At 39.8% G+C, this 24,373-nt stretch overlaps 1 protein-coding gene across 1 annotated transcript; it reads left to right on the top strand.

Moving 5' to 3' along the window:
- Positions 1-274: 274 nt before the first annotated feature.
- On the top strand, positions 275-23,394 carry Capn6 (calpain 6). Its single transcript, XM_036175719.1, has 13 exons — positions 275-635; positions 7,311-7,490; positions 14,435-14,566; positions 15,965-16,173; positions 16,686-16,878; positions 17,459-17,652; positions 17,865-17,942; positions 18,036-18,222; positions 19,612-19,734; positions 19,903-20,105; positions 20,682-20,803; positions 21,106-21,242; positions 21,766-23,394. The coding sequence occupies exons 2-13, from the start codon at positions 7,326-7,328 to the stop codon at positions 21,946-21,948; spliced, it is 1,926 nt and encodes a 641-aa protein (XP_036031612.1). The 5' UTR covers positions 275-635; positions 7,311-7,325; the 3' UTR covers positions 21,949-23,394.
- Positions 23,395-24,373: the final 979 nt, after the last annotated feature.

Raw genomic sequence — 24,373 nt, 5'->3', positions numbered from 1 at the left:
GCCCTTTCATTCCTACATCATGCCTAAGTCCTCATTGCTATCATAGAAGAGCCTGTTAGGACTATGTCTGCAGCCTAGCTCACTACAACTTTGCCAACATTTGAACATTTTTGTTCTCCATGTCCTCTCTCCAGGAAAGTCCATGTCGGCAGTTCCCCCCACCCCGCCCCCGCATTCCTCCCCTGGGACAGAGGAGTTAGAAACCTATCAGACCCATTTCCTGAAAGTCCTATTTCTCCTTGAAACAGAAAGGCCTTTCAAATGTGGCTTTCTGGGTTTTCCAGTTTGCTGGTGGGTGGATCTGGAGTGGGCATCCCATCTGCACATCTGGCAGGGACGCCTTCCAGATTTTCCTTGTGACTCAGGATCAGTTTCTGAGTGCTGGGCGGGGCAAAGGCTCCTGAAGTCGCTGCTAGGCACCTCCCCCTGTGAGCAGAGCTTTGGTACAGCCCAAATAGTTTTCAGGTTAAGAAAGCCAGAATCTTTGTTCAGCTGCACTGGCTGAACAGACTTAGTTGGGTTACCTGGCTAAGAGCAGCAGCCGCCGCCTCTGCCGCCGCTGCCGCCGCTGCCGCTGCCGCTGCCTCTGCCGCCGCTGCCGCCGCCAAAGCACCAGGGCTCCTGAGATAACTCAGGTGAGTAGAGCGGGGGTCTACACATTTAGTTTAAAATTTTATTTTCTGAGATGTAGCTTCTAAGAGACTCAAAGGAACTCCACATTTAGAGTTAATCAAACTTTGTATCTCTTAATGTTATGGTTTGTCTGGATCGAACATGTGTACGTGTGTGCGAGTGTATATTAATAGCAGTTTTGAAACTTCTCAAAAGAAATGGAATTTTAGGGGGCTGGATGAAGTGCTTTTGGCCGTGTAGCAGCAGTAAGATGTTTCCGGGAGCTATGTGGTCCATTTTCTGTGTATGTGCTGTTCGTAAACACTTGGTAAACAAGGATAAACCTGTGAGAAAAGTGTGATGAGAGAAGGGGGTCGGCTAGCAGTACCCCCTGACTCAGAATTGTAGGTGAAGCACTGAAATTCAGGCACCGTCTTGGAGCCACACTGTAATCCCTTGAAATGGGGTGCACAGGCTATCGATTGCTACACAATAAGGAATGGCAGCTAAGGCTATCTCAAAACCCTGTCGGCACAGTTGGGAAACCTTCCTGCCCTGGAGACAGGTTGATCTTGTCTACTCTATTATTATCAGCCTCTGGGTCTGGTTTGCTTTCCCTCTGATTTTATCTTAGGTTTAACTTTTGAATTGCAGTCCAGCTTTCATCTCCCACCAGACCCTGCTACACTGTTGCTGGGGCTTCTTATCTGGGCTCCTTGACCAGGGCTGGCTTCAGCAATGGTCAGGAAAAGGGAGCTGCCACACATTGCAGTGGAAACAAGTGGGTGTGAGGATTTAGGACTCGAAGTTTGCTGAAAAGCACATCGGAAAATTCAGCCAATTCTACTGTTCTCCCTGTTACAGCAAAATGCGTCCTGGTTTGTATTAATGTTTTTATTAAACTTTAGCAAATGTTTCATTTGTTAATCTTTGTTGTGAAATTATGGGCTCTTTATGGTCTGTATGAATAAACAAAAATTATGGGGGGGGCTTGCTAATTAACTCTCTCTTTCCCTGGCGTTTCTGCATATGTGCATGTGTATGTGTATGTGTGTGTGTGTGTGTGTGTGTGTGTGTGTGTGTGTTCATGCATGCACATACCCATACCCACATGCATGAACTCATGCACATATACTCTTGTGTATGCATATGCACTCATGTGCATGGGTGTGCACAAATGTGTGTGAATACTTTATATTTGAACACCATTCTTTATTCATCCTTAGAGTTTCCAGTGGTCCAGGAAAGAGATTAAATATTTACATGGTCAGAAATAGGTTAAAAAGCAGGCTTTCTATATCTTTGCAAGTTTTCAGTTTCTAAATTAAAAGCAGAAAACAGCCCCTTTGTGACCCCAAAACAGTTACTGTGATTATCCTTGATCTGAAAATCATATCACCTTCTGACAGTTTGCATCTCAAAAAACAAGACTCCTACGTGGATTCTTGCAAAAGAAAAAAAAAAAGGACAGTGGGAATGATGTTCAAAAGAGGTATCTTGTAGTTTTGTGTCTGCATGTTGCCTTCCTATCACAGTTCTTCTTTCTTGTTTCAAAATAGAATCTTGGTAAAAGAGTCAGTAGGTTCCAGTTTTAGTGCCAACTCTGTTACTACATAACCCTGGTAATGTCCCTTCACTTTACAGTGAAAGAAAGAAGTTGTACTAACTGGTTCTAAGAGTCCTTCCAGAAAAACATTGTATAAAAATCAGAGTTACATTCTCCAAAGACTGTAAAATTAGACTTTTAGGATAAGCTTAGTCAGCCAAGAGAGCAAGTCAGCCAAAAATGGGAGGTGGAATAGGGAGCAAAGCATGGCAGAGGCATTTTATACAGGTCTTTTAATGTCAATGTGGGTCTCATTTTAAGCATGCGATCATATTTCCTGTTTCTAATAAATGAGATTTAATTTGCTAAAATTAAACATTCCCTAATACAACTGCTATATGTTAACTTATTTTTAACAATCAAAAAGTACACTCACATACTTTATTTCATTAGCTCTTCCCAATAGCACCCTGAGGTGCATAGGGCAGCCATTATATTCCTGTTGTGCCTACAGGGAAACCGAAGGTGAAAGATGTTATCTATAGTAAATGAGGGCTTTGGGGAGTTGATCATGAATCTCCTGACTATGCATGATCTTTTTATGAGTTTTATTTTCTTTCTTTGAACACAGACAGAGTAAATATATTCTATGGAAAAACAGTAGACTTGATCAGGAGAGCTTTAAGGCTCCATTCAGATCCCAAAATATCTGGCCCAAACCTTGAATCTCAACAGCCACATCTACATTTCCTGGCAGATATATAACCACAAATGTAAGACAAAATTCTACTTATGCAGAAATAGAAAGCACTGTTCTCTGTGTAGCATACGGATGCTGACTTTTTATTCTCCCCATCAAAGCCCAATGAATGTCCTCTATCATCTCCAGTAGTGGTGATAAAATTATGTATACAGTAGGGCAGAGTTACTCTCCTGCACTCAATCACCTCCTTTTTTTGCTTTACCTGTAATTTTTGTAGAATGAAGGGGCGCAGGTAGCCAGAGTCAGTATCATCAGAGCCATACTTTCTTGCCATACACCCCTGTACTGCCTACCTCACTTACTCACTTGAATCCAAAGTAATCTGTGATCAGAGATCTGAACTCTTTCTATCAATTTGTTTTAGCACTACTTGGGTGTCTGTTCTAACGTTGGTCCACAGTTAAAAAGCAAATGAATTTCCACTAAGAATCTACCTGCCTCCTCAAAGCTTCAAGTCCAATGAGCAGCAAAATCCCTTTCTCCCAGCTGCAGCTCTGAGTTCCACGTGGCAGTCTCCCTCCATTTTCCCCTGGCAACTTCCCACATGCTAAGCCTGCCCTGTCTATTGTCTTGGTAGACACAGTGCCCCTCACATTCTTTCTCTAGATAGTGGGTCTGAATTCTAATAATTCTGCCTAAGGCTATTACCTCAATGACAAGCCTGCAGTTTGTTCTGCCTAGCCACAGTTGCCACTGGCCCTCAGGCCACACAGTTGCTCTTCAGAATTGTTCATACTCGAGAGGTTACCTAGAGATTTGGGGGTTAGAGTAAAGCCCTAGCTTTTATCTTTGTCTATCACCTTTCCTAATGTGTGATCATGAATTTAATGACCATCTCTTTCATACCATCACATTGTGCAGTAAGTGTAAGAAAGAAATGTTCCTGTCTCCGCACACCTCTGATCTGAGAAAGAAAGTTGTTAATAATTATACCAGCCTATACATTTCTGGGTTTCCACATTTTCTGAGCACTAGTTAATGAGCCCTTGGATGCAAAGGGTTTGAATTCTCTCATATGATCATTAAACCACGAAAATAAAGAACCTTTTCAATATCTACCATGGCAATAAATTCTAGGCAGAATGCCTCAAAGTTGGGCATCATGTTTGCTTTGGAGGATTTCCTCATTTGAACTAAAAAAATCCTTTCTCTAAAAAAATGCAGTGACCAAAAGATGAAGTGTGGTATATTGGAAAACCACACACCAGGTCTGGCATTTCACAGAATGGGGTTTGAATCGGTCTTGCCAGTTTCTAGCTGCTGTTTCTCTGACTTACCATTTCTGAGAGTACAAAAGGAAGGGCCCAGGTCGTGTCTTACAAATCATGGCTGCTGCAAAGAACAAGCATGCTAGCTAAATTGGACAATACACATTTTAAATAATTTGCCACATAAACATTGATTTTCTACTTAAGACAGTTAACTGTTCAAGAAATATTGTCTGTATAAATGCTGAGATGCTGAACGAGGTGCCTAGCAATAAGAGTGTTTTAATGTATATTTTGCAACCACAGGGCACTTTCTACTTATTCAAAATTGGTTAACACTAAGTGTCTCAGTAGTTACAGCTATAGCTTAAGGGAGAAGGATACATGTCTCCGATATCATGATAATGATACTGAAGCACAAAGAGATCACGGTCCCAGAGCAAATCGAACACAGTTGTCATGTTCTTTAGTCAGCAATGGCCTTCAATTCCCCTGTGTAAGTCCAGTAGGATTTAGGACTACAGTTGTACCCCAATGAAAGTTCAAATATGTATGTCTCAACGAGTCACTGAAATGAAAACATCTTCATGCAAAAGATATCCATTTTCTCAAGATATGACCCACTGATACCAGCTGTCTCTTTTTTCTCAGAAATAACCTACATGGATTGTAGTGTGGTTTATTGTTGCTTTGGTTTCAGTTCAGATGTGTGTGTGTGTGTGTGTGTGTGTGTGTGTGTGTGTGTGTGAGAGAGAGAGAGAGAGAGAGAGAGAGAGAGAGAGACAGAGAGAGAGAGAGACAGAGAGAGAGAGAGACAGAGACAGAGAGAGACAGAGACAGAGAGAGACAGAGACAGAGAGACAGAGACAGAGAGAGACAGAGAAAGGAAGAAAACAACTTGTGGGAGCCAGTTCTCCTCCTTCCACCATGTAATTCTTGGGGACTGAACTTAGGTCACCAGGCTTGGCAGCAAGTGCCCTTACCCGATGAGCCATCTCGCTAGCCCTATTTTGTTGTCTTTAAATCAAACCTAATTTTGTTGAATTGATGCTGCTTCTGTGTTTAGACAGGCTCTCTTTGTAACAAATTCCTCTTGCAAGCTCTTGTGAGCCTTACTAGTTGACTGATTAGCAAAGGAGACTTTGTGAGAGCACATGGCTTTCCTGGGCAGGAAATACCCATTTATCCAGAATGTTCAGGCACTGGGAAGTTCTGGCAAACCTAAATGTCCTAATTGCCTCAGATTGTCCCATATTTACAGCCCCCAGCCTCTGGCAATCCACCAAACCTTCTAGGGAAAGCAAGAAGCTCGGGGTTAGTTGCTGTAACTTTGAACGCACATGAAAATTAGAATCCATTTGTAATAGGCTCTGGAAAAGGAGCCTAGGCAAACACTCAGGTTGGCTCTGTTGCTTAACTGAGAATTATTACCCATGATTTCCCCCCCCCCTTTTTTTTTGGAGCTGAGGATCGAACCCAAGGCATTGCGCTTGCTGGGCAAGTGCTCTACCACTGAGCTAAATCCCCAACCTGCCACCCATGATTTCAAATACAATGTTTACACTAACATCTAAAGCAAGGGAAGAGGCTTGAATCTGGCTAGCAGAAACCATGTTGGTGTTTTGTAGTATTTCCATAATCCTTAATTTGAAAAACAACTGACAATAAATAAGCCTATGGAAAAATTGTGGTTATGTTCATTATCTCAATATTTGAGTCAAGAGAAAGGACATGTTCCTTACATATATCTTGCAAATAGCTTTGCATAAAAAAATTGAGAATTTAAATTTAAAGATTTATAATTTTCAATCGGGGAAACTGTTTCATCATGAGATAGTGCACTATAATACTAAAGCGCATGCAAAGACCTAACAGACGGGTATTGTTGATATTATTACTTTTAGAAAATAATAAATGCCACAGTAGCGCCTGGAAGATGGTTTGCTGTAAAAGCATGGAAAGCTGAATTTGAATCCCTGGGACACACAGGAAGTCAACAGCAGTAGTATACCTGTAGAATCCCAGTGAGCTAATGTAGCCAGTTTGGGGGTTTGCTTTTGTTCTTTGTTTTTGTAAATTTCACCCATTTTTTTTAAAGAACTCTGAACCATAGGTTTTTGGTTTTAATTGTACTGGGCTCATAAAATCATTGGAACAGAGTTTTAATGTAACTGACACCATAAAAATTTCACGAATTTTTTTTATTTACTACTAAATGTCAGAGGAAAATTGTTTAACTCATTACAAATCTATCCTTGTGACTCAAGTAACAACATAGAAAGATCTATTATCACTACAAAGCTATTTAAAATCAAATTTTAAATTATTTTCACACAAACCAGTTGTTAAGGATATTTGAGTGCAGTCTGCCAGACTTTGTATAAAAAAACCCCACTATATTAATTTTGTTTAGCTAGGTGGGGTTTTCCTTTATTATTTTTTTTCAAAGAAGAAAGAAGGAACAGTGTATTATATTGCTATGGGATAAAAACCTATAGTCCATCAAATTAGTATAATTGAATTTCAGAGGCTGCTTTTTGATTTTGGAGTCTGCAAATGAGTGTACATTTTGAAGGGAAAAAAAAGACCATATAATCTTTCTGTCTTTTTATGTGTGTTTTGTGGGCCATCTGTTGAGCTCTGTTTCTTACATTAGCCTTCTTGGCCAATAGTAAAACAGACAAGCTCTTTAAATGATCAAATGAAAGCAGTTATATAAAAGGATTTGTTAGAATTTAAAGAAGCTGTTTCTCCCCTATGCTCCAGTGTGCAGCTCTCCAGGACACTGACTCATTCCGAACACGGTAAAGTGATTCTTTCTCCTTTATCATCAAATTTCAACTGAACTTTTCTGAGGTGGTCCATGTCGATAGAAGTGGAAAATTACCTTTTACATTATAATGATTTATGCTTAGCTGACAATCTTCACATCTGTTACTTATTTTCCCAGTACGTGTCCCATTTGGCAGATAAACAAACTGAGGTCCTCAAATGGTTAGGTGCTTACCCAGGGCAAAATATTTATTTGAACTTTGACTCTTCTTTTCTTGAACACAGTGTCTTTGCCTCAGTCTGAAGGCTCTGGGAGGAAGCCATCGTAATGACTGCCATTTGTGGAATTTCAGGTAATCCCTGAAAGACCTGAGAACTTCCTCCAAAATAATATTTTTTGTCATTCTAGACTTAGTTGGCTAACATGGGTCCTCCTCTGAAGTTCTTCAAAAACCAAAAGTACCAAGAACTGAAGCAGGAATGCATCAAAGATGGCCGGCTTTTCTGTGACCCCACCTTCCTGCCAGAGAATGATTCTCTGTTTTTCAACCGTCTGCTTCCAGGAAAGGTTGTGTGGAAACGTCCTCAGGTAATTCATTTTTCTGTCTTCTTGATCTCCATCTGATTCCAAACTCCACCCAACCCAGTATTTCACTTACATTGACTTACTGTTAAGAACAAATTGAAAGTCAGCCTTCTTTCTTCCTTTCACTGTTGAGTTATAATTAACAAATAAAAACTATATATGTGTGTGAATTATATGATGTTTCCATATGCCTACAGAATTTAAAATGACTAACGTAAATGAATTGACATATCCATCACCTCACACAGAGGCAGCTTTACAATTGGCTTTAGCTTGAAGAGACTAACAATTTAATTGATTAGTCAGATAAAAAGTGCAACAGCAGAAAAGGAAATACACTGTGCTTATTTTTTTCAGAACTTCATTTGAGTAAACATTGCAATCCAGGAAGAAGTTATACTCTTGTCTGTTTAGTTAGCTACCCATCATACTAACTTAAGGATAATCTCAGATCAATGAGGCCAATATCTTCTTAGACAGTAAGCATCAGTGAAATAATTTCCACGTAGAGAAATCAGAGCTTGCATTGGCAGAGTGAGGCTTTTGAACTGTTTATTAGGTATTAGCCATACTGTCATTCCAGTATTAGCTAATAGGATTTACATATAACTGCAGTCTTTCAACACCAATTAATATTAACTACTAATAGTTATTGTGGTTCTCAATGCAGGGTTCAACAACTCTACATAAGCTGTATATGAGCTAGAGCTCAATGTACACTAAGATGTCTGGAAAGAAATTAGCAACTTTGCTTTATCAAGAGGTTATAACTGAAAGAAGGATAATCTATTGGAGATGCTTTCCAATGACCAGGGATATAAGCCATGGAGAGATAGCATAAAGGGCAAGTTCTTGGACCCGAAGACTCCCTTTGTCTTTTTATGTATGGCCGTGAACCACTTTAGTCATCAATTCAATGTTTGTCCTCTTTAAGGAATCAACACCAATCGTTGTTGTTGTTGCAATTTCCACCAGTTAAACCAATCAAACTCTTAAAAGGATTTCTAGGAGTTACTTTAGTTCATACACATTACCACCAGGTGGTGCCAAGATACATTGGTTTCAATAACTTTTTTTTGAAGGGATGGGTCAGCTGAAGTCTTGAAGTCCCTTCTTTAATGTTATATTTTTATGAAGAATCAAAGGCTCTAGATCAAATGTCCTAGTGACTAGTGTTGGCTCACAAAGAATGATACATAATAAAAGTATAAGACTGGAGCTTGAAATGTAACTCATCAATAAAGCAGAGGTTCCTCAGCTATTGTTTCACAGTTTATGTGTTTCCACTAGTTTGGCTATTTGTCCCTGTGCTTTTTCCAATCATGGTCTCGATATCTCTTGCTCATATAATCCCTCCTCTCTCTCACCAATTGGACTCCTGGAGCTCCACCTGGGGCTAAGGGGGTTGGAGGAGGAAGGGCAGGGGACCCTGTGGCTGATATGCAAAATTAAATTAATTATAAAATAAAAATATATTTTTTTAAAAAGCAGAGGTTCAATCCCCTGTATCAAAACTAAGGAAAGAAATTATAAGGCTGAGAAAAATCTACGTTTCTAACCCTCTATGTCCTTGACTCCTTAAAAATATTTAGAGAGAGAGGGAGAGACAGAGAGACAGAGATATTGTCAGGGAACGAAACATAAATGGATGATGATAACAAGTGGCAAAAGTAGCTTTTCAGGAAGCAGGGAATTGAGAGAAGTGTATTGAGTAGGTAGTAGGCAGTAGTAAGGAGTAATGTGAAGATGCAGGAGAGAGGATAATTGATGGAGGTGAAGTCTCAGAGGAGATGGAAAGAGATCTGCTGGGTGGCAAAATTGGGAGCCATTTCCCTGATGTGAATCAAGTCGACAGCATTTCCTGTGCTGACTTGTCTTTAGAGGCATCTTACCCCTCAGTCATGGCTCAGTTCTTTGTACTTTGTCTTCTTCACCCAAATTTTGTAGATTTAATCCTAGATGAATTTGCAGGGAAGGAAAACAAAACTTCATCATTATGGCAAAAGTCTATTTTTTTCCCTCTAAGGTAAATAATACACCTTCTAGAGTAAGGCTCAATGGTAAGGGCATATGTGTGTGGATGGGCGGAGAATAAACGAGGGGCAAAAGGAATTTGCGTTTATGACATGCCTAGTATGGATTGGATTCTACTTTGGAGCTCTCTGTATATTATTTTCCTTCATCATTATTGACCATGGCTTAGCAAGGTAGGTATGTTACAATTTCTTTCACATAATTCACTTTCCTTGTTTAAAAAAATAAAAAGGAGCTGGGCATTGTGGCACTTGCCTTTAATCACAGCACTCAAGAGGTAGAGACACTCAGATCTCTGAGTTCAAGGCCAGCCTACTCTACAGAGCAAGTTCCAGGACAGCCAGGGCTACCAGAGAAACCCTGTCTTGAAAATCCAAAAATAAATAAATAAAATAATGGGTCTGCAACATGGCTCATTGGGTAAGAGATCATGGTTTCTACAGAAAGTGATTTTAAGGTGTTTTGTATTGTTTACACAATCAGATAAAGCTGAATAGACTTTTGTTCTTTCTCCAAATGCTATATTAATTTTAAATTCTGTATTTCAAGTAGTTTTCATTTTTATTGGAAGCACAATTTGTATGTTTGAAGTGTACAGTGTGACCATTTTGTGGTAGATTTATGGAGTTATGCAAATATTACCACAATCCAATGATACAACAATAGCTGCATCAGTTGCTTAAGGTCTCTATGTTCTGCTAAACTGAACAGGGGAAAGCCACTGGGCCTCAACCCTACACAATAACTATAGGCAACCAAGGAAAACTGGGAATTGGAGAAGTAGCTTTCTTCCAAGAAGCTCTGAAAACATTTAGGAATATGTATGTATGTACATATACATATATGCATTGCAATAACATTTAATGAAAAAAGAGGCCAGAAATTTGAAGGAGAGTGGGGACAGGCATATGGGAAGGTTTGAGGAGAGGGAAGGGAAGGGAGAAATGATATAGATGTATTATAATGTAATCTAAAAGCTCTCCACATTCATTCCCAGTGAATTACCTCTTGTTCACCAGCCACCACTATTCTGCTTCTATTTTATCCAGATTTGCCTATTGTAGACTTTTCCACTAAAATGTAATCTTAAAGTTATGTAGATTCTTTCACTTAGCATCTTGTGTAATGACTTGGTTGTTTAGACTGGGTATTGAAATCGAGCTTTTATTCCTAGGTTCCATACTGAGTTCTCTTTGGAAGGAAGTGAATGTGGTACTGGTGATAAAACGTTCACACAGAAATAAAAATTCCCAGAAAGTGAAGTTAGATCCTTGAGAGAGCATGCAACTTTGGTCTGTGAACCCAGATCTACCTATAAACTCCCCATCTGGAGATGGTTGGATTTTCTAAAGATAAGATAATGGCTACTTGGGCTAGCTCACACAGCTCTCAGTTCCTGAATGGATATCTTATGCCAGTTAGCCTCTAATCCTTCTGGGAATGGTTAATAATGAAGTACTTATTGAAAGGCTGGCCATATCCCTATCTGCTCTCCCAGCTAGATGGTACATAGTGCTTTTGAAATTTCCTCCACTCTTCTAGATGCCATTTATATAAGGAATATTTTATTTTACTGTGGTTCTTTGTGTTTTACCCTGAATTTCAATGCTTGCTGCCATAAAATGCTACTTGCATAAATAATCGCTCAAGTTCTGTATGTAATTGTTCCAAACAGAATGATCTATGAAGGGCTACAGATCTCATAATTGTAATTCCCATTCCACTAGAGGTTTCTGGGAATAGGGATGAGGCAAGAAAAAGTGAGACATCCCTCAATGCTCAGCCAAGATAATATATTTCCTAGAAAAGATGCTTTCTTTACAGAACTTTTATCTTTGGGTGATAGTACTTGGGGAATACTCCAGCTTTTCTTATGTTCAATTTCTTGGTATTATGTATTCTCTACCTAAGAAATTATTTTGCGTTGCCAAACAGCTCAGTTCAAGAATTATTTCAACTGTGCCAGCACATCTGGAGTCATTAGGAACACAGCATTTCCTATGGCTCCTCAATAATCTGAAGCCACCCAGATATTATGGATATGGGAGCAGTGGCCTTTCCTTGAACCCCACTTTTAACACACCAACATAGCTCAGGCTGAAATGTCCAATCTATGCTCTGCATCTCAGCTTGGAGTTCCAGAAAATTATCTACAACCTTCCATCTTTAACTTCAACAGGAGGTTAAAGATATCCACTGTGTCCCAAACTGCAGTAAAAGTCACTTAAGAGCCATTTCATTATTTCTGAGTTATTGCTTAAAAGTTCTTAAAGTAGTTAGATTTGCATTGGCTCATTCTTATCTCTTGAACTGTTGGCTGTTTTCTAGTCTTTAAATGTTTCACATAAGAGGTACAAGATATGGCTTTAGAAGGCTTGTTTCATGTCTTTCACATCATGGTACTTGCTTGTAGTACAAGACTGATTTATACTTAGTCACTTGACTTCTGGAAATCAATGCCTATTGGCAATATTTTTTTCTAAAACCAGGACCTGGGAAAGTCTTTCAGAAAAATGGAGTATTGAGCAAAGGGCTACAATTTAGAATGTATATCTATGCAGGAGCTTTGCAATATTATTCCTTTATACAGGATCATTGATAAGCTTAAAGATAAAGGGATGAGTCACCTGAAGTCTTGAGGTCCCTTCGTTAACATTATGCTTTTATAGAGAATCAAAGGCTTTAACCCAGATGTCCTCCTGACTAGATGACCAGAGACTTGAGTGGGCTGCCCCTATCTGATGACCCTGTTTCTTCATCTGTAAAATAAGAAGTTAACTAAATGGTCTCTAATATTCCTTGTGGTTTTGATATCCTATGACTGATATTGTGTTTTAAAGCTTACTGTTAGGTAGTCTATATAAAATGTTGAAGTAAAACAAGGTTGTAATGCATGCTATTAATAACAATATCCAACTCATACAAAGAAGATGCTAATCACCCAGTTCCTCATATTTAATCTGTTTATGTGTCATTTTTGCTCCCTTATTTGAGTTCACACATTAAAAGTATTGACTGGGTGTAGACTCCTGCTTATCTAAATTAAACAGATTGCAAAATAATCCCAACCCCTAGTAATACTACATAAAGCAAGCAACTAATTCGCCTTAAAATATATAAAAACACATTTTTCACCTATCAATACCCACTGGGCTGCCTTCTATGCCAGGAAACAATGCTATGTTTCATCTGTTTTCAAGAAATTATTGCATAACTTCACATACTGCTCCAAATAAAGTGCTAATGTCTGACCAAGAGAGGAATGATGGTCTTTCTTAATTTCAGCTTAGAAAAACAGAGGGAACACAGAGGAGAAGATGCATTGGGCCCTAATTCATCCACTACACCGGCTCTGTGCTCAGTAAATGAAAAGAAAAAAGCAGCTGACAACCCATCAACTATTAGATAGAAGTAGTCTCCTAAGATAAAAGTTGGTGACAAGACACCAGATATGCATCTTAAACCAAAAGGGACAGAAAGTGCAAAGTTGACAACCCACCTAATCCTTTCCTTTTGGCAGGTTGATGCCCAATTAATCTTCAGTTTGGATGTGTCCCTGCCCAGAAAGTCTATTTCTTTCCAGAGCTATTTTGGCTTTTAACAGATATTTGGAACGCTTCATTCTGTAGACCAGACCCTTCATCAAGGAGAATTATATCCATTACAAAGTAGACATTATACACCAGAAAAAAATAGCTGGTTCTGTTTAATAATTTTAGAGGATGTGGGTCTAGATTTTTTTCCATTTGCAACTGGAATTTATTTCAGCAGGGTATGCAGAATGTCAACTTATGTGCCAACAGCCTGTCCATGAAACTGTTTCCATTTATCAAGACTTAATTGGGATTTGATGTCTTTGAACTCTGCAATTGCTAATGCTCTGAGCCACATCATGCCTGCAATTATATGATGCCATGTATAGTGCTATTCCTTTGCTCATGCTTGTCGCTCTATCTGCTGTGCCTCAATGTTTCTCCCTTGCCCTGTGACCTATCAGTAGTCAGGTCAAGTATTCAATTACTCACTACAATATCCACTCCATCACTAGATGAGCTTCGGGGATTCTCTCTTTCTAGGCACTGATTATACTTTGAAAGCAGCTCCATTTAACTTTCATCACATTTTGTTGTAGTTCCATTATTTGACTTTCATTGTTCCTACTCACAGTGGGAATGACCCAGTTAATGATATACTGAAATAAAAACACACGTGTATTCCCTTAGCAAATACTGCCCCCACTCCCTGGCCAGATACTTTTGGAATACATACCACGGGGACAGTGTCCACTGAAGTAGTCCTGTGAATGGCTCATTAAGACCTGCTGTTAATGCTGCTGTCATTTATATTCATATAAAGGTGGGGGTTGGGAAAGCTGGTTGTCATGGAAACTGCTGTGGGTTTTGCTTTGTGTTAGAAAAGGGCTTCCTATATGGTCTCCTAACTCATTTGTCCTAGAGAAGGTGATGCATTAATGGTCACCTCTGTCAGACCTTGTCTCTTAAAGGTAATTGTCCTTCCAAGCGTGGATACTTCAGGGAAAATCTCATCCTGACAAAAATGAGATCAGATTGCAATGTGCTAATTCTTATTTCTAGTCTTCCAGTGTTCACTGCTGTGGTTAAAAAATGCCTCCAAAGCACATTGGCAAAGGCCTTCCAGCAGCACAGGCCATCCTATCTCATTTCATTCTCTCCTTGCATTTCTATTCACCACATGATCATTTTCTGTGCATAGGCTACCTACTGCTTTGTGTTTTACCACCAATCTCTCCAACCTTCCCTTTATTGCATCTATACAAATCCTATCCACACTCAACCCTATCTCCTCTATAGGCTGTTCTGCTTATCTCAGCTTCTAGTGATCCTTGAAAACCTCCTCCCAGACTCCTGCATAACAAATTACTGTATTTCCAGGACATTTCTGATGACCCCCATTTGATTGTGGGCAACATCAGCAACCACCAGCTGATCCAGGGGAGACTGGGGAACAAGTCAATGATCCCTGCATTTTCCTGTTTGGCTGTTCAGGAGTCACACTGGACAAAGGTATGATCTTTTCTTTGGGTTCTTTGTCTAGTTCCACTTTCTTCTTGAATAACATGACAGAAAATTAGTTGCTAACTTTTTTAGATCATTCTATTTTTTGAAGCCAGAAGCATTATGGTAACTTATTTCTGTTAATAAGAATCATCACAAACACAGACAAACTGAATTTTATAGTGAAAATCCGTACACACTGCATTCCTACACTGACATTTTGTTGGACTTGCTTTGTCACATACACTAGTTGCTCTTTTGCTGTCATCTTGACTGTCTTGGCTCAATAGTTCTTTGTATTATGTTCTTGTCCCAGTTTGTTCTGAAGTGAGTAGGAGCCAGGGAGTCATTAACACACACACACACACACACACACACACACACACACACACACACACACGCATAACAGCAAAGGTGAGAAAGACAAAAATGGATCCTTGAAAGGGTGCTAATAAATTATTAATACTACAAAAATTCCTTTAATATGCAGAGAAAATTCAAAACAACAAAGAATATTCGATTTGGGACAATAAGCATTTCCTAATAAAAACAAATTAGGAATATTTATGTTCAATTGTTATAATAGAATTCCAAAAATGTGATTTTATTATTGACATGACTAAAATTTGTATTATGTAGAATAAGTCTACATGAAACTCTAGACATGCAAACCAGAGTAAGCATTGTATTTTTATTGGTTTTAATTTTTAAGATTTTTTTACTTTATTGCTTATTTGCCTGTGTGAGTGTATATAAATATATATATACATATATATGCATATATATATATGCATGTGTGTGTGGAATGGTGAATTCCCATCTGCACTCATGGAGGCTAGAAGAGGGCATTTAGTATCTTCCTCCTGCACTCTTGACCTATTCACTTTGAGGCAGGGTCTATCCTGAACCCAGAATTCATGTTTCTTCCACTAATCTAGAAGCCATAATGTCCCCCAAATCCTCCTGTCTCTCCCTTCTGAGGAGCTGGGATCATACTTGGCTTGTTACTTGGGTGTTGGGATCCAAACTCCAGGACTAGTGATTATGAAGTAAATGTTCTCAATAAGTGAACCATCTCTCTTATCTTGACATTACTTTTAAATGCCTTGTTCATGTGTTTAAACATTTGATCATGAATCTACGAGTATAGTCTATCATTTAGTTTATTGATTATCTATGGGGACCTCTCCAACTATCTCTCCAGTATCCTATGTATCCTGAGCAACAATGGTAGGTATGTAATATCACACAAGTAAAACTGACCTGTGGAAACAAAAGTTGTGGATAAAAAGTTGTGCTTTGGGAAGCTTCCATTTGATACATGGTTTTCCTAGGACTTCACTACAACCTGTACATCTGGATATAGTCTTGTGAATAACATTTGACTAAATGTTCCTACCTTTCCAGATAATTCCCAACCATAAGGAACAGGAATGGGATCCTCGAAAGCCAGAAAAATATGCTGGAATATTTCGCTTCCGCTTCTGGCATTTTGGAGAATTGACTGAGGTGGTAATTGATGACTTGCTGCCCACCATCAATGGAGATCTGGTCTTCTCATTCTCCACCTCCATGAATGAGTTTTGGAATGCTCTCCTGGAAAAAGCTTATGCAAAGTAAGGAGGGGTTTGATGTATCATATATCTGTGGTCATGATACACGAAGAAAGAAAGATCACATTTGTCTTTGGGAATGCATTCTCTCCCACTCAACCCCACAGTTAAAATTGGGCTGCATCTAAGTATTATTTAAGACATTTCTTTAGCCCTAGCTCTGTCTCTCAGAACTCATAAATATCAGAAGAATCAGCTGCTCTTGCTTCTGTTAAATCCTAGGTCTCCTAGGTAATCTTTCAGGTTGTTAATCTGAAGTTAACAAGGAATTCTTATCTCCTTTTAACCTTGCCTATCATCTGCCTATAGGAACAAGTTTCTATGTGGACTAGCATTTATCAACAGATCCTAAGCCAGTAAAGTTTTAATTGTGATCTCAAAGTATTTCCCACTCTATATCCAGAGAAAAGCCAGCTGGTAAAGGTTGAACAGTGATTGTTTTAATTCTTGGGAACATGATGTCCTTGACCTGGATAAATAATTTCACTAATATCACTCTGAATCCTTGCTTCCAGAATGCTAGGCTGTTATGAGGCCTTGGATGGTTTGACCATTACTGATATCATCATGGACTTCACGGGCACATTGGCTGAAATCGTTGACATGCAGAAAGGAAGATATACTGATCTTGTTGAGGAGAAGTACAAGCTGTTCAGAGAGCTGTACAAAACATTCACCAAAGGGGGTCTAATTTGTTGCTCCATTGAGGTTTGTGTTCACCCAAAACAGCGACTTTATGCTCACTCTTGGCAAAAAGAATTAACAAAATTTATCAGGGAACATTGTACTTAACCCAGAGTTTCACAAAAGAACTGTTAATGGAACTCAGAAAGCTAACATAGGCATAGAGTACTGCTTGGAGACTGAGGTACATTACTTCTTTTATCCCTTTGAACCCCAGTCATTCCACTGAGGGCCAAGGAACCATCCAAGTTGGTGTAAATAGCTTCTGATAAATTATTACTCTTAAATTGGCTCCTGAATGTTGATGTTATAACTGTTCCCTCAAAGAATAAATCTGCCCCATCATATTTTTTTTTAAAAGTCACAGTTCATATGAATGTAGGAAAGTGATTACTTGGAATTTGAACTTTTAAGTTAAGTTATTATATTACATTATTTTCTCTCTTTCATTTACTTTTGTGATAGATTAGATATCAGGGTCTAATTTCCATTTGCATAGGGACAACTTGATTCATTCATGCTGGGATGAACCAACTAAGGGAGAAAGGGACCCAGGACTTGGTGTCCCAATCCTATGACCTTATGTATCTTTCTTTGCTACCAGTCTCCCAGCCAGGAGGAACAAGAAGTTGAAACAGACTGGGGCCTACTGAAGGGCCATACCTATACCATGACTGATATTCGAAAACTCCGCCTTGGAGAAAGACTCGTGGAAGTCTTTAGTGCTGAGAAGCTGTATATGGTTCGCCTGAGGAATCCACTGGGAAGACAAGAATGGAGTGGCCCCTGGAGTGAAATGTAAGTGACGTTGTGCTTTCAGTGCTACACCTCCAAATCTCTGTAGTTCTCCCAAACCTGACTCTCCAGATTGCTAGTAGGCTCTAGTCAGGTGTGGGGGCCTGCAACTCAGTCAGAGATAAAATAAAGCAGGTCTAATCCTCATTCATTATCTTCTTTTGACATCCTAGCAAGCATAATGACTTATCTGTTTATTCTTTATTTGCTTTTAGTTCTGAAGAGTGGCAGCAACTGACTGTAACAGATCGCAAGAACCTGGGGCTTGTCATGTCTGATGATGGAGAGTTTTGGTGAGAAGTCTTTCAGCAACAAGGAATTTGGGTCTCTTACTAGAAATACATACTAAGTTGAATTTCATTTCTTTCCCTGTTCCTTCCATTTAGGATGAGTCTGGAAGATTTTTGCCACAACTTTCACAAACTGAATGTCTGCCGCAATGTCAACAACCCTGTTTTTGGCCGCAAAGAACTGGAATCAGTGGTGGGATGTTGGACTGTGGATGATGACCCTCTGATGAACCGATCAGGTGGTTGCTATAACAACCGTGATACCTTCCTGCAGAATCCTCAGGTTAGAATTAATTATTGTCCATTGTCTCCAAGCTACCCAGCCAATAGGAATCCAGATCTTGCTTTGGTCCTCTCTAGAGTATTCATTTAGCATCAGGTCTTCAAATCTATTGTGTAATACTCATCAACCACAACCCCTAAGGATTAACTCAGATGCTCCTAAGACCCAGAAGACAAGGTCTCTTTGGGAAGACTTACTTTGGAACATTTTCAAATGTGAGTCAGTTTCTCTAGCTGCCTCCTCCTGTTCTGAATGCTACAGCTCATAACTCTTGCTTTCTGGTGATGGTCTTGCACAGCAGAGAGAAGATCTACTTCCAGATGCTCAGTTCTTACTCCTTTGTCTTTACTGCCCAGTTGTTCACCTGATACTCACACACACATCATACTTTTAGCCCTTTTCATATAGGTTACACTTCTAAAACCCATAATTATAACTTGTTTTTTCCTTTTGAGAATGAGGTAATTTTTTTTTTCAGGATTGAAATCACTGCCCTGTCAGTTTCTCCTTCCATCTCTACCACCATAATCCTATTATCAGTGACATTATAGGTGGTCAGGCCAGCCACATCCCAAGAAAGTAACAGCATCCCAAGCCTGAATTTATAATGACCTATATATGAAGATGTGTTAAAGCATAGGAGATGTAACTCAGGTTATGCTGTTGCCTCACTGCCCACAGACATGTCTCTTCTTCCTACAGATCTTATTGCCCAGGCATTTTAGAGAACACCGAGGCTTGGAAAAGTGGTTTACTTAACTCATAATTTTCTTCATACTTTCCATCTAAGTGACCCCTATAAAAACTTCATTATTGTTACCCCTCCACAACATCACTCCCACTTAGACCCTTAGAAAGGTTTCAGGTACTAGGCAACTGTACCAAACTTGGGGAATGGCTTCTCTGAATGTATATACACAAGATTGACCTTTGGGGACCCTTGTCTGGGTTGCTCACATGTCTGGATTGGCTTTATAAATCTGCCAAGAACTATATGGCAAAGTCTGTTGAGTGGGATATGAATGCTTTCTGTCTTTATGAATTCTGAAGTGTTTCTGTATATAGCTTTAAACACAAGGGTATAGTAACAGGAAGAAATGAATAACTTAGCAGGAACATACATATTAAAACTTACCCCCCTTGGCACCAAAGACCTAAAAATGGAGTTGCCTCTCAGTACATGCTGGATGCCACAGAGAAAAGCAAGTATAATGATCTTTACTTAGTAGTGAATTAATTTTCAGCGATATCATTGTCTGGTTAATAGTAAAGCTCAGAAATGAACGCGAGACTCTGCTTCCCATTATAGATTTTTATTCCCTGAACTTTAGGCTAGATTATCTTAAATTGGTGTACTAATTCATCTCTTTGATGGCCCCTTTCCCTCAGTACATCTTCACTGTGCCTGAGGATGGCCATAAGGTCATAATGTCACTGCAGCAGAAGGACCTACGCACTTATCGCCGAATGGGAAGATCTGACAATTACATCATTGGTTTTGAGCTCTTCAAGGTAAGAACAGCATTTAGAGCAGAAAGAATAAGAGCATCCAGAGTCTACATTAGGAGGATTTAGAGCCAGGAAAATCAGGAAGGGATAAAGAAGACAGCAGAAATAGAAACTTCTAACATAAAAGCTCTGATCTTAACAGAGTAGAAAACTTCATCTTCCTTATTCTAGGTGGAGATGAACCGCAGATTCCGCCTTCACCATCTGTATATTCAGGAGCGTGCTGGGACTTCCACCTATATTGACACCCGTACTGTGTTTCTGAGCAAGTATCTGAAGAAGGGCAACTATGTGCTTGTCCCAACCATGTTCCAGCATGGCCGCACCAGCGAATTTCTACTCAGAATCTTCTCTGAAGTGCCTGTCCAGCTCAGGTTTAGTTTTATTGTGATGCTCTTCAAACCCTTGTTCTCTTTTCTTTTGAGCCTAACCCTTTCACCCGTTTTCCTCCATGCATACAGTCAATGAGACACTATTCTCAAGTCTGACCTCACTAATTGAAATGAAAGTGGTCAAAATATTTCTCAGAGTAGACTTATGGAAAATTCCCCAATGTAGATCTGAGATTTAGAGCTCTGATCTGGCATTTAGGAGGAGGAGCCCATCATTTATGCTCTGTAGCTTGTAGTTTCTCTCTAGCTCTCTGATTGGTTCTATCCTTTTATGAGTCATTAAGCTTCTCTATCTTATTCTCAGTGCAGCATAGCTTAAGCTACACTTAACTCCAGCTGTACCCCCTTGTATCTTAGTCCTGCAATCCAGAGAAAAGAAAATCACCCTCATAAAAACATAAGCCATGCCTGTGGAGGAATGGGTTATCTCACCCAGCTCCTTATTTGATTCAATAATGAAGTCTACTCAGGCAGGTCCAGTTCATCATGAGGTGACATTTTTTTTTTTTTTTTTTTTGTGTGTGTGTGTGTGTGTGTGTGTGTGTGTGTGTGTTCTAGGGAGCTGACACTGGACATGCCCAAGATGTCTTGCTGGAACCTGGCACGTGGCTACCCAAAGGTGGTTACCCAGATTACTGTTCATAGTGCTGAGGGGCTGGAGAAGAAGTACACCAATGAACGTAAGTACTGCAGGGGTGTCCAGGAAAGCCAACTGCTGTTTCAGTTACTGCATTTATGATTAGAAAACATTATCAATAATTATCTCCATTGGTATTTTCAGTCCAGAGATTTCAACCCTGATAGAGAATTGGATGTAAACTTTGTTGGGAAATGTCTACCTAGCAGTCACTTTTTTATACCTATATGACACCTCCTGTTATGTGGAAATTTCCAGGTTTGACTCTGTGAAATCATAGCTTCTTGCCCCTCTAGGAAGGAAACTTTAATTATTGCATTAAAAAAAAGTGCCACTTTGTTTCAGCTGTAAATCCATATCTGGTCATCAAGTGTGGAAAGGAAGAAGTCCGATCCCCTGTCCAGAAGAATACTGTGCATGCCATTTTTGACACACAGGCCATTTTCTACAGAAGGACCACTGACATTCCTATTATCATCCAGGTAAGAGTGAACAAGAGATCTCAGGAAGTTTATGTTCTCTACCACATACTAATTTCTCCCAAGTATCTCATACTATCAGGATGCAGAGCAAAGGCTCTCTGTTGTGTATTTAGTTTGTACTCAGAACACTTCTCATTAAGCAAAACATCAGCTTCACTTTAAAGCACTTTACTCTATTTCTCATAGACAGAAGACCATATGCTCATGAACACATACTATAAAATCCTATGAACAGAAATATTTGCTAGTTCCATTAACTACTATGTTGCTGGATCAGTATGGATAACTTCAGCCTGGCAGTATTTCTGACAGTACTTCTGATCAGTTGCCTTTATGTAACAAACCCACAAATAAAAGATGATCCCTTGATTTATTTTCATGTATATTTCTTGGGACATTATCTTCTCAATCAAAGGTCTATCAGGAAAACAGAAGAATGTCTCTTGATGTATATGCTAGACAGATGTCACTAGATGCACCAGTCTCATGGTTGGCTCCTCACTTCCTTGCTTTGTCTCTTTAGGTCTGGAACAGCAGAAAATTCTGTGATCAGTTCCTGGGGCAGGTTACTCTGGATGCTGACCCCAGCGAGTGCCGTGATCTGAAATCTCTGTACCTGCGTAACAAGGGTGGTCCCACTGCCAAAGTCAAGCAAGGCCACATCAGCTTCAAAGTTATCTCTAGCGATGATCTTACTGAGCTCTAAATATCCAGTATCAGAGAATCCTGACAGTTTTCCATCTTTTTATGTCAGGTACCAGGTCTTAGCTAAGATTCAGTTACTGAAACTCCACATTTATTAACGTTTCCTCTTTTCTGATGTTTCCCATACCTCCCAATTCAAGTAGCATCAGTAGCTACAGAACCTATATACCTCCAGCAGCTGGACAGGGGGAGGTGACAGTCCCATCTGGAGATCACACGTTTGCTGAGAAAAGATCTTTAGGGCTTCCGGTGGTGAGATCCAATGGGACAATAACAAGAATCGGACATGCTACATGTGTCTCTGTTGTTTCCACTTGCCCAACATATCTTCCCTGTAGGGCATGTTGAGAAAGGTGGAGAGGCGATCAAGGCCAAGCTGGTCTAGCCTGACATCCCATCTCCTGACTGACACTACAGATTTACTAGCAAAACTTTACCAATAGCGAGAGCTGACTTTAATAGTCCCAGCCCTTACCACCACCACCACCACCACCACCACCACCACCACCACCACCACCACCACCACCACCACCGGAAAGTGTAGTCCTGCCCTAACTCAAGTCACTCCCCCATAGTGTTTTATCTTCATGTTGAGGAAGCTTCCTAGGTGCTTAATCAAGAGCTGGAGTTCAATGAGGCTGAGACAATAAGAGGGCTTGAACTTCAGCAAGGTGGAAGCCAGCTGTGTGCCACAAGAGGGAAAAGTGGAAGAAGCTGCAGTGGGAGACAAAGCCTCAGTCCCCCATCCATCCACACACACCTACACTCACACATGCGCATGTAGGTGCGCACAAACTACCATTCAGACAGTCAGTGGGCAAAAGTAAGGACTAGCTAGTGAAGTATCATGCATACCAAAAAGATGAATGAATCCATTCAGTAACAGGTCAGCCAGTTTGGGGTCCCTGACTACAATGTGAAACCTCTTGCTGCTGCTAGATTTACGAACAAGCCCATTGTCCTGTGCTTCCTAATATCATTGGTACTGAACATGCTATATGGGAACTTGAGAGTCTGGTTCCCACCAGACCCCTCAGGCTTTGCCCTCTGTTTGGAAGCTCCACTCCCCAAGGGTTTGTTTTTCAGTATGTCTACAAAATTTCCTTGTGAATCAGTAATTATATGTGCTTCCTTCACCCTCATCTATCAGTATTCTGCCCGTTTTCAAGGCCCAGCATAAATGCCACCTCCTCCATGAAGTTCTTTCAAATTCTACCCCCAAACCCCACCATCAACAATATTTCAGTGCTTTTGCAATGATGAAAAATAAACATAGTCGTAGTACTTAGTGTAGTTCAGCATGCATTCATTTAAAAATACATTTTGTAGCTCCTTTTTTACCTTAATCATTTTTTCTATCATATTTTGCAGTCTTTGGAACTTTTACAGTGCCTTTGCCACAGTGCCTTCCACAAACAAAATCACAATAAAGTTCATATTCATTAAATTGACTAGTCTCGACTAATTAATGGTATCAGAGGGATGGCAAGGGTAGTAATCTATTGAGAAATGTTTCAGAGCTATTGGAAGTAAAGATGGTGGGTGAGTCCAATGATTTCAGTCCTAACTCAAATCACCCCTTTCTGATGAGGAAGCTTCCTAAATCTTAATAAGGGCGGGAGTTCAGTGACACTGTACCATAAGAGCCTGAGATCAGCTGCATCCCGATGGTGAAGTTGTTTCAGTAGGTGGCTGGTAGATTTGTGAAGGGTCTTCTATTTTTATGGTTGTATTTGGGGCTATGTAACTTTGAAACCTCCCTGGAGCTAGACTCAAGACCAAAACTGTCCAAGCTAGATCTTCCAAAGGAAGATCTTCTAACAAGGGAAAATAGCAACCTTCTTCCTAAATCCTCAGAATCAAACAGATATAGACTTCAATTTATTTGCTGGTTCACTCAATCTGCCATCCTAAACCAGGCTAGGGAGGAAGTTTCTCTCATTTTCCTTAAACTATGCCACTTGATTAGAATGAATGTCTCATCAGGGGAGATATCTCACTCAGCAAAACAATTCTTAAGTACAAGTCTCACTTTTGCTTCTTATAATGTTATCCCAGAACATATTATGGGTTTAAATATTGTATAATTTTATTAGAAATGGAGGTAATGTAATCATTATGTATGGTCACCAGATGGCACTCTGATATTACAATTAAGCTCAAAGATACATTTTTTTGTTTGTTTGATTTTCTTTTTATTATTATGTGTTTTAATTTTATACATCTGCCATGGGTTCCCCTATCCTCCACCCTCCTGCCCCCCCCCCCACCTTCCCCCCAGCCCCTCCCCTCCATTCCCATGTACTTCAGGACCAAGACACACCTGGGGGCTCATTTAAACCTGGTGGATTCAGTACAGGTAGGTCCAGACCCCTCCTTCCAGGCTGAGCATGTGTTCCTATATAAGCCCAAGGTTCCAAACAGCC

The sequence above is a fragment of the Onychomys torridus genome, chromosome X, assembly GCF_903995425.1.
Source record: "Onychomys torridus chromosome X, mOncTor1.1, whole genome shotgun sequence".
NCBI lineage: Eukaryota > Metazoa > Chordata > Mammalia > Rodentia > Cricetidae > Onychomys > Onychomys torridus.
This window is presented reverse-complemented; position numbering and strand designations above follow the sequence as displayed.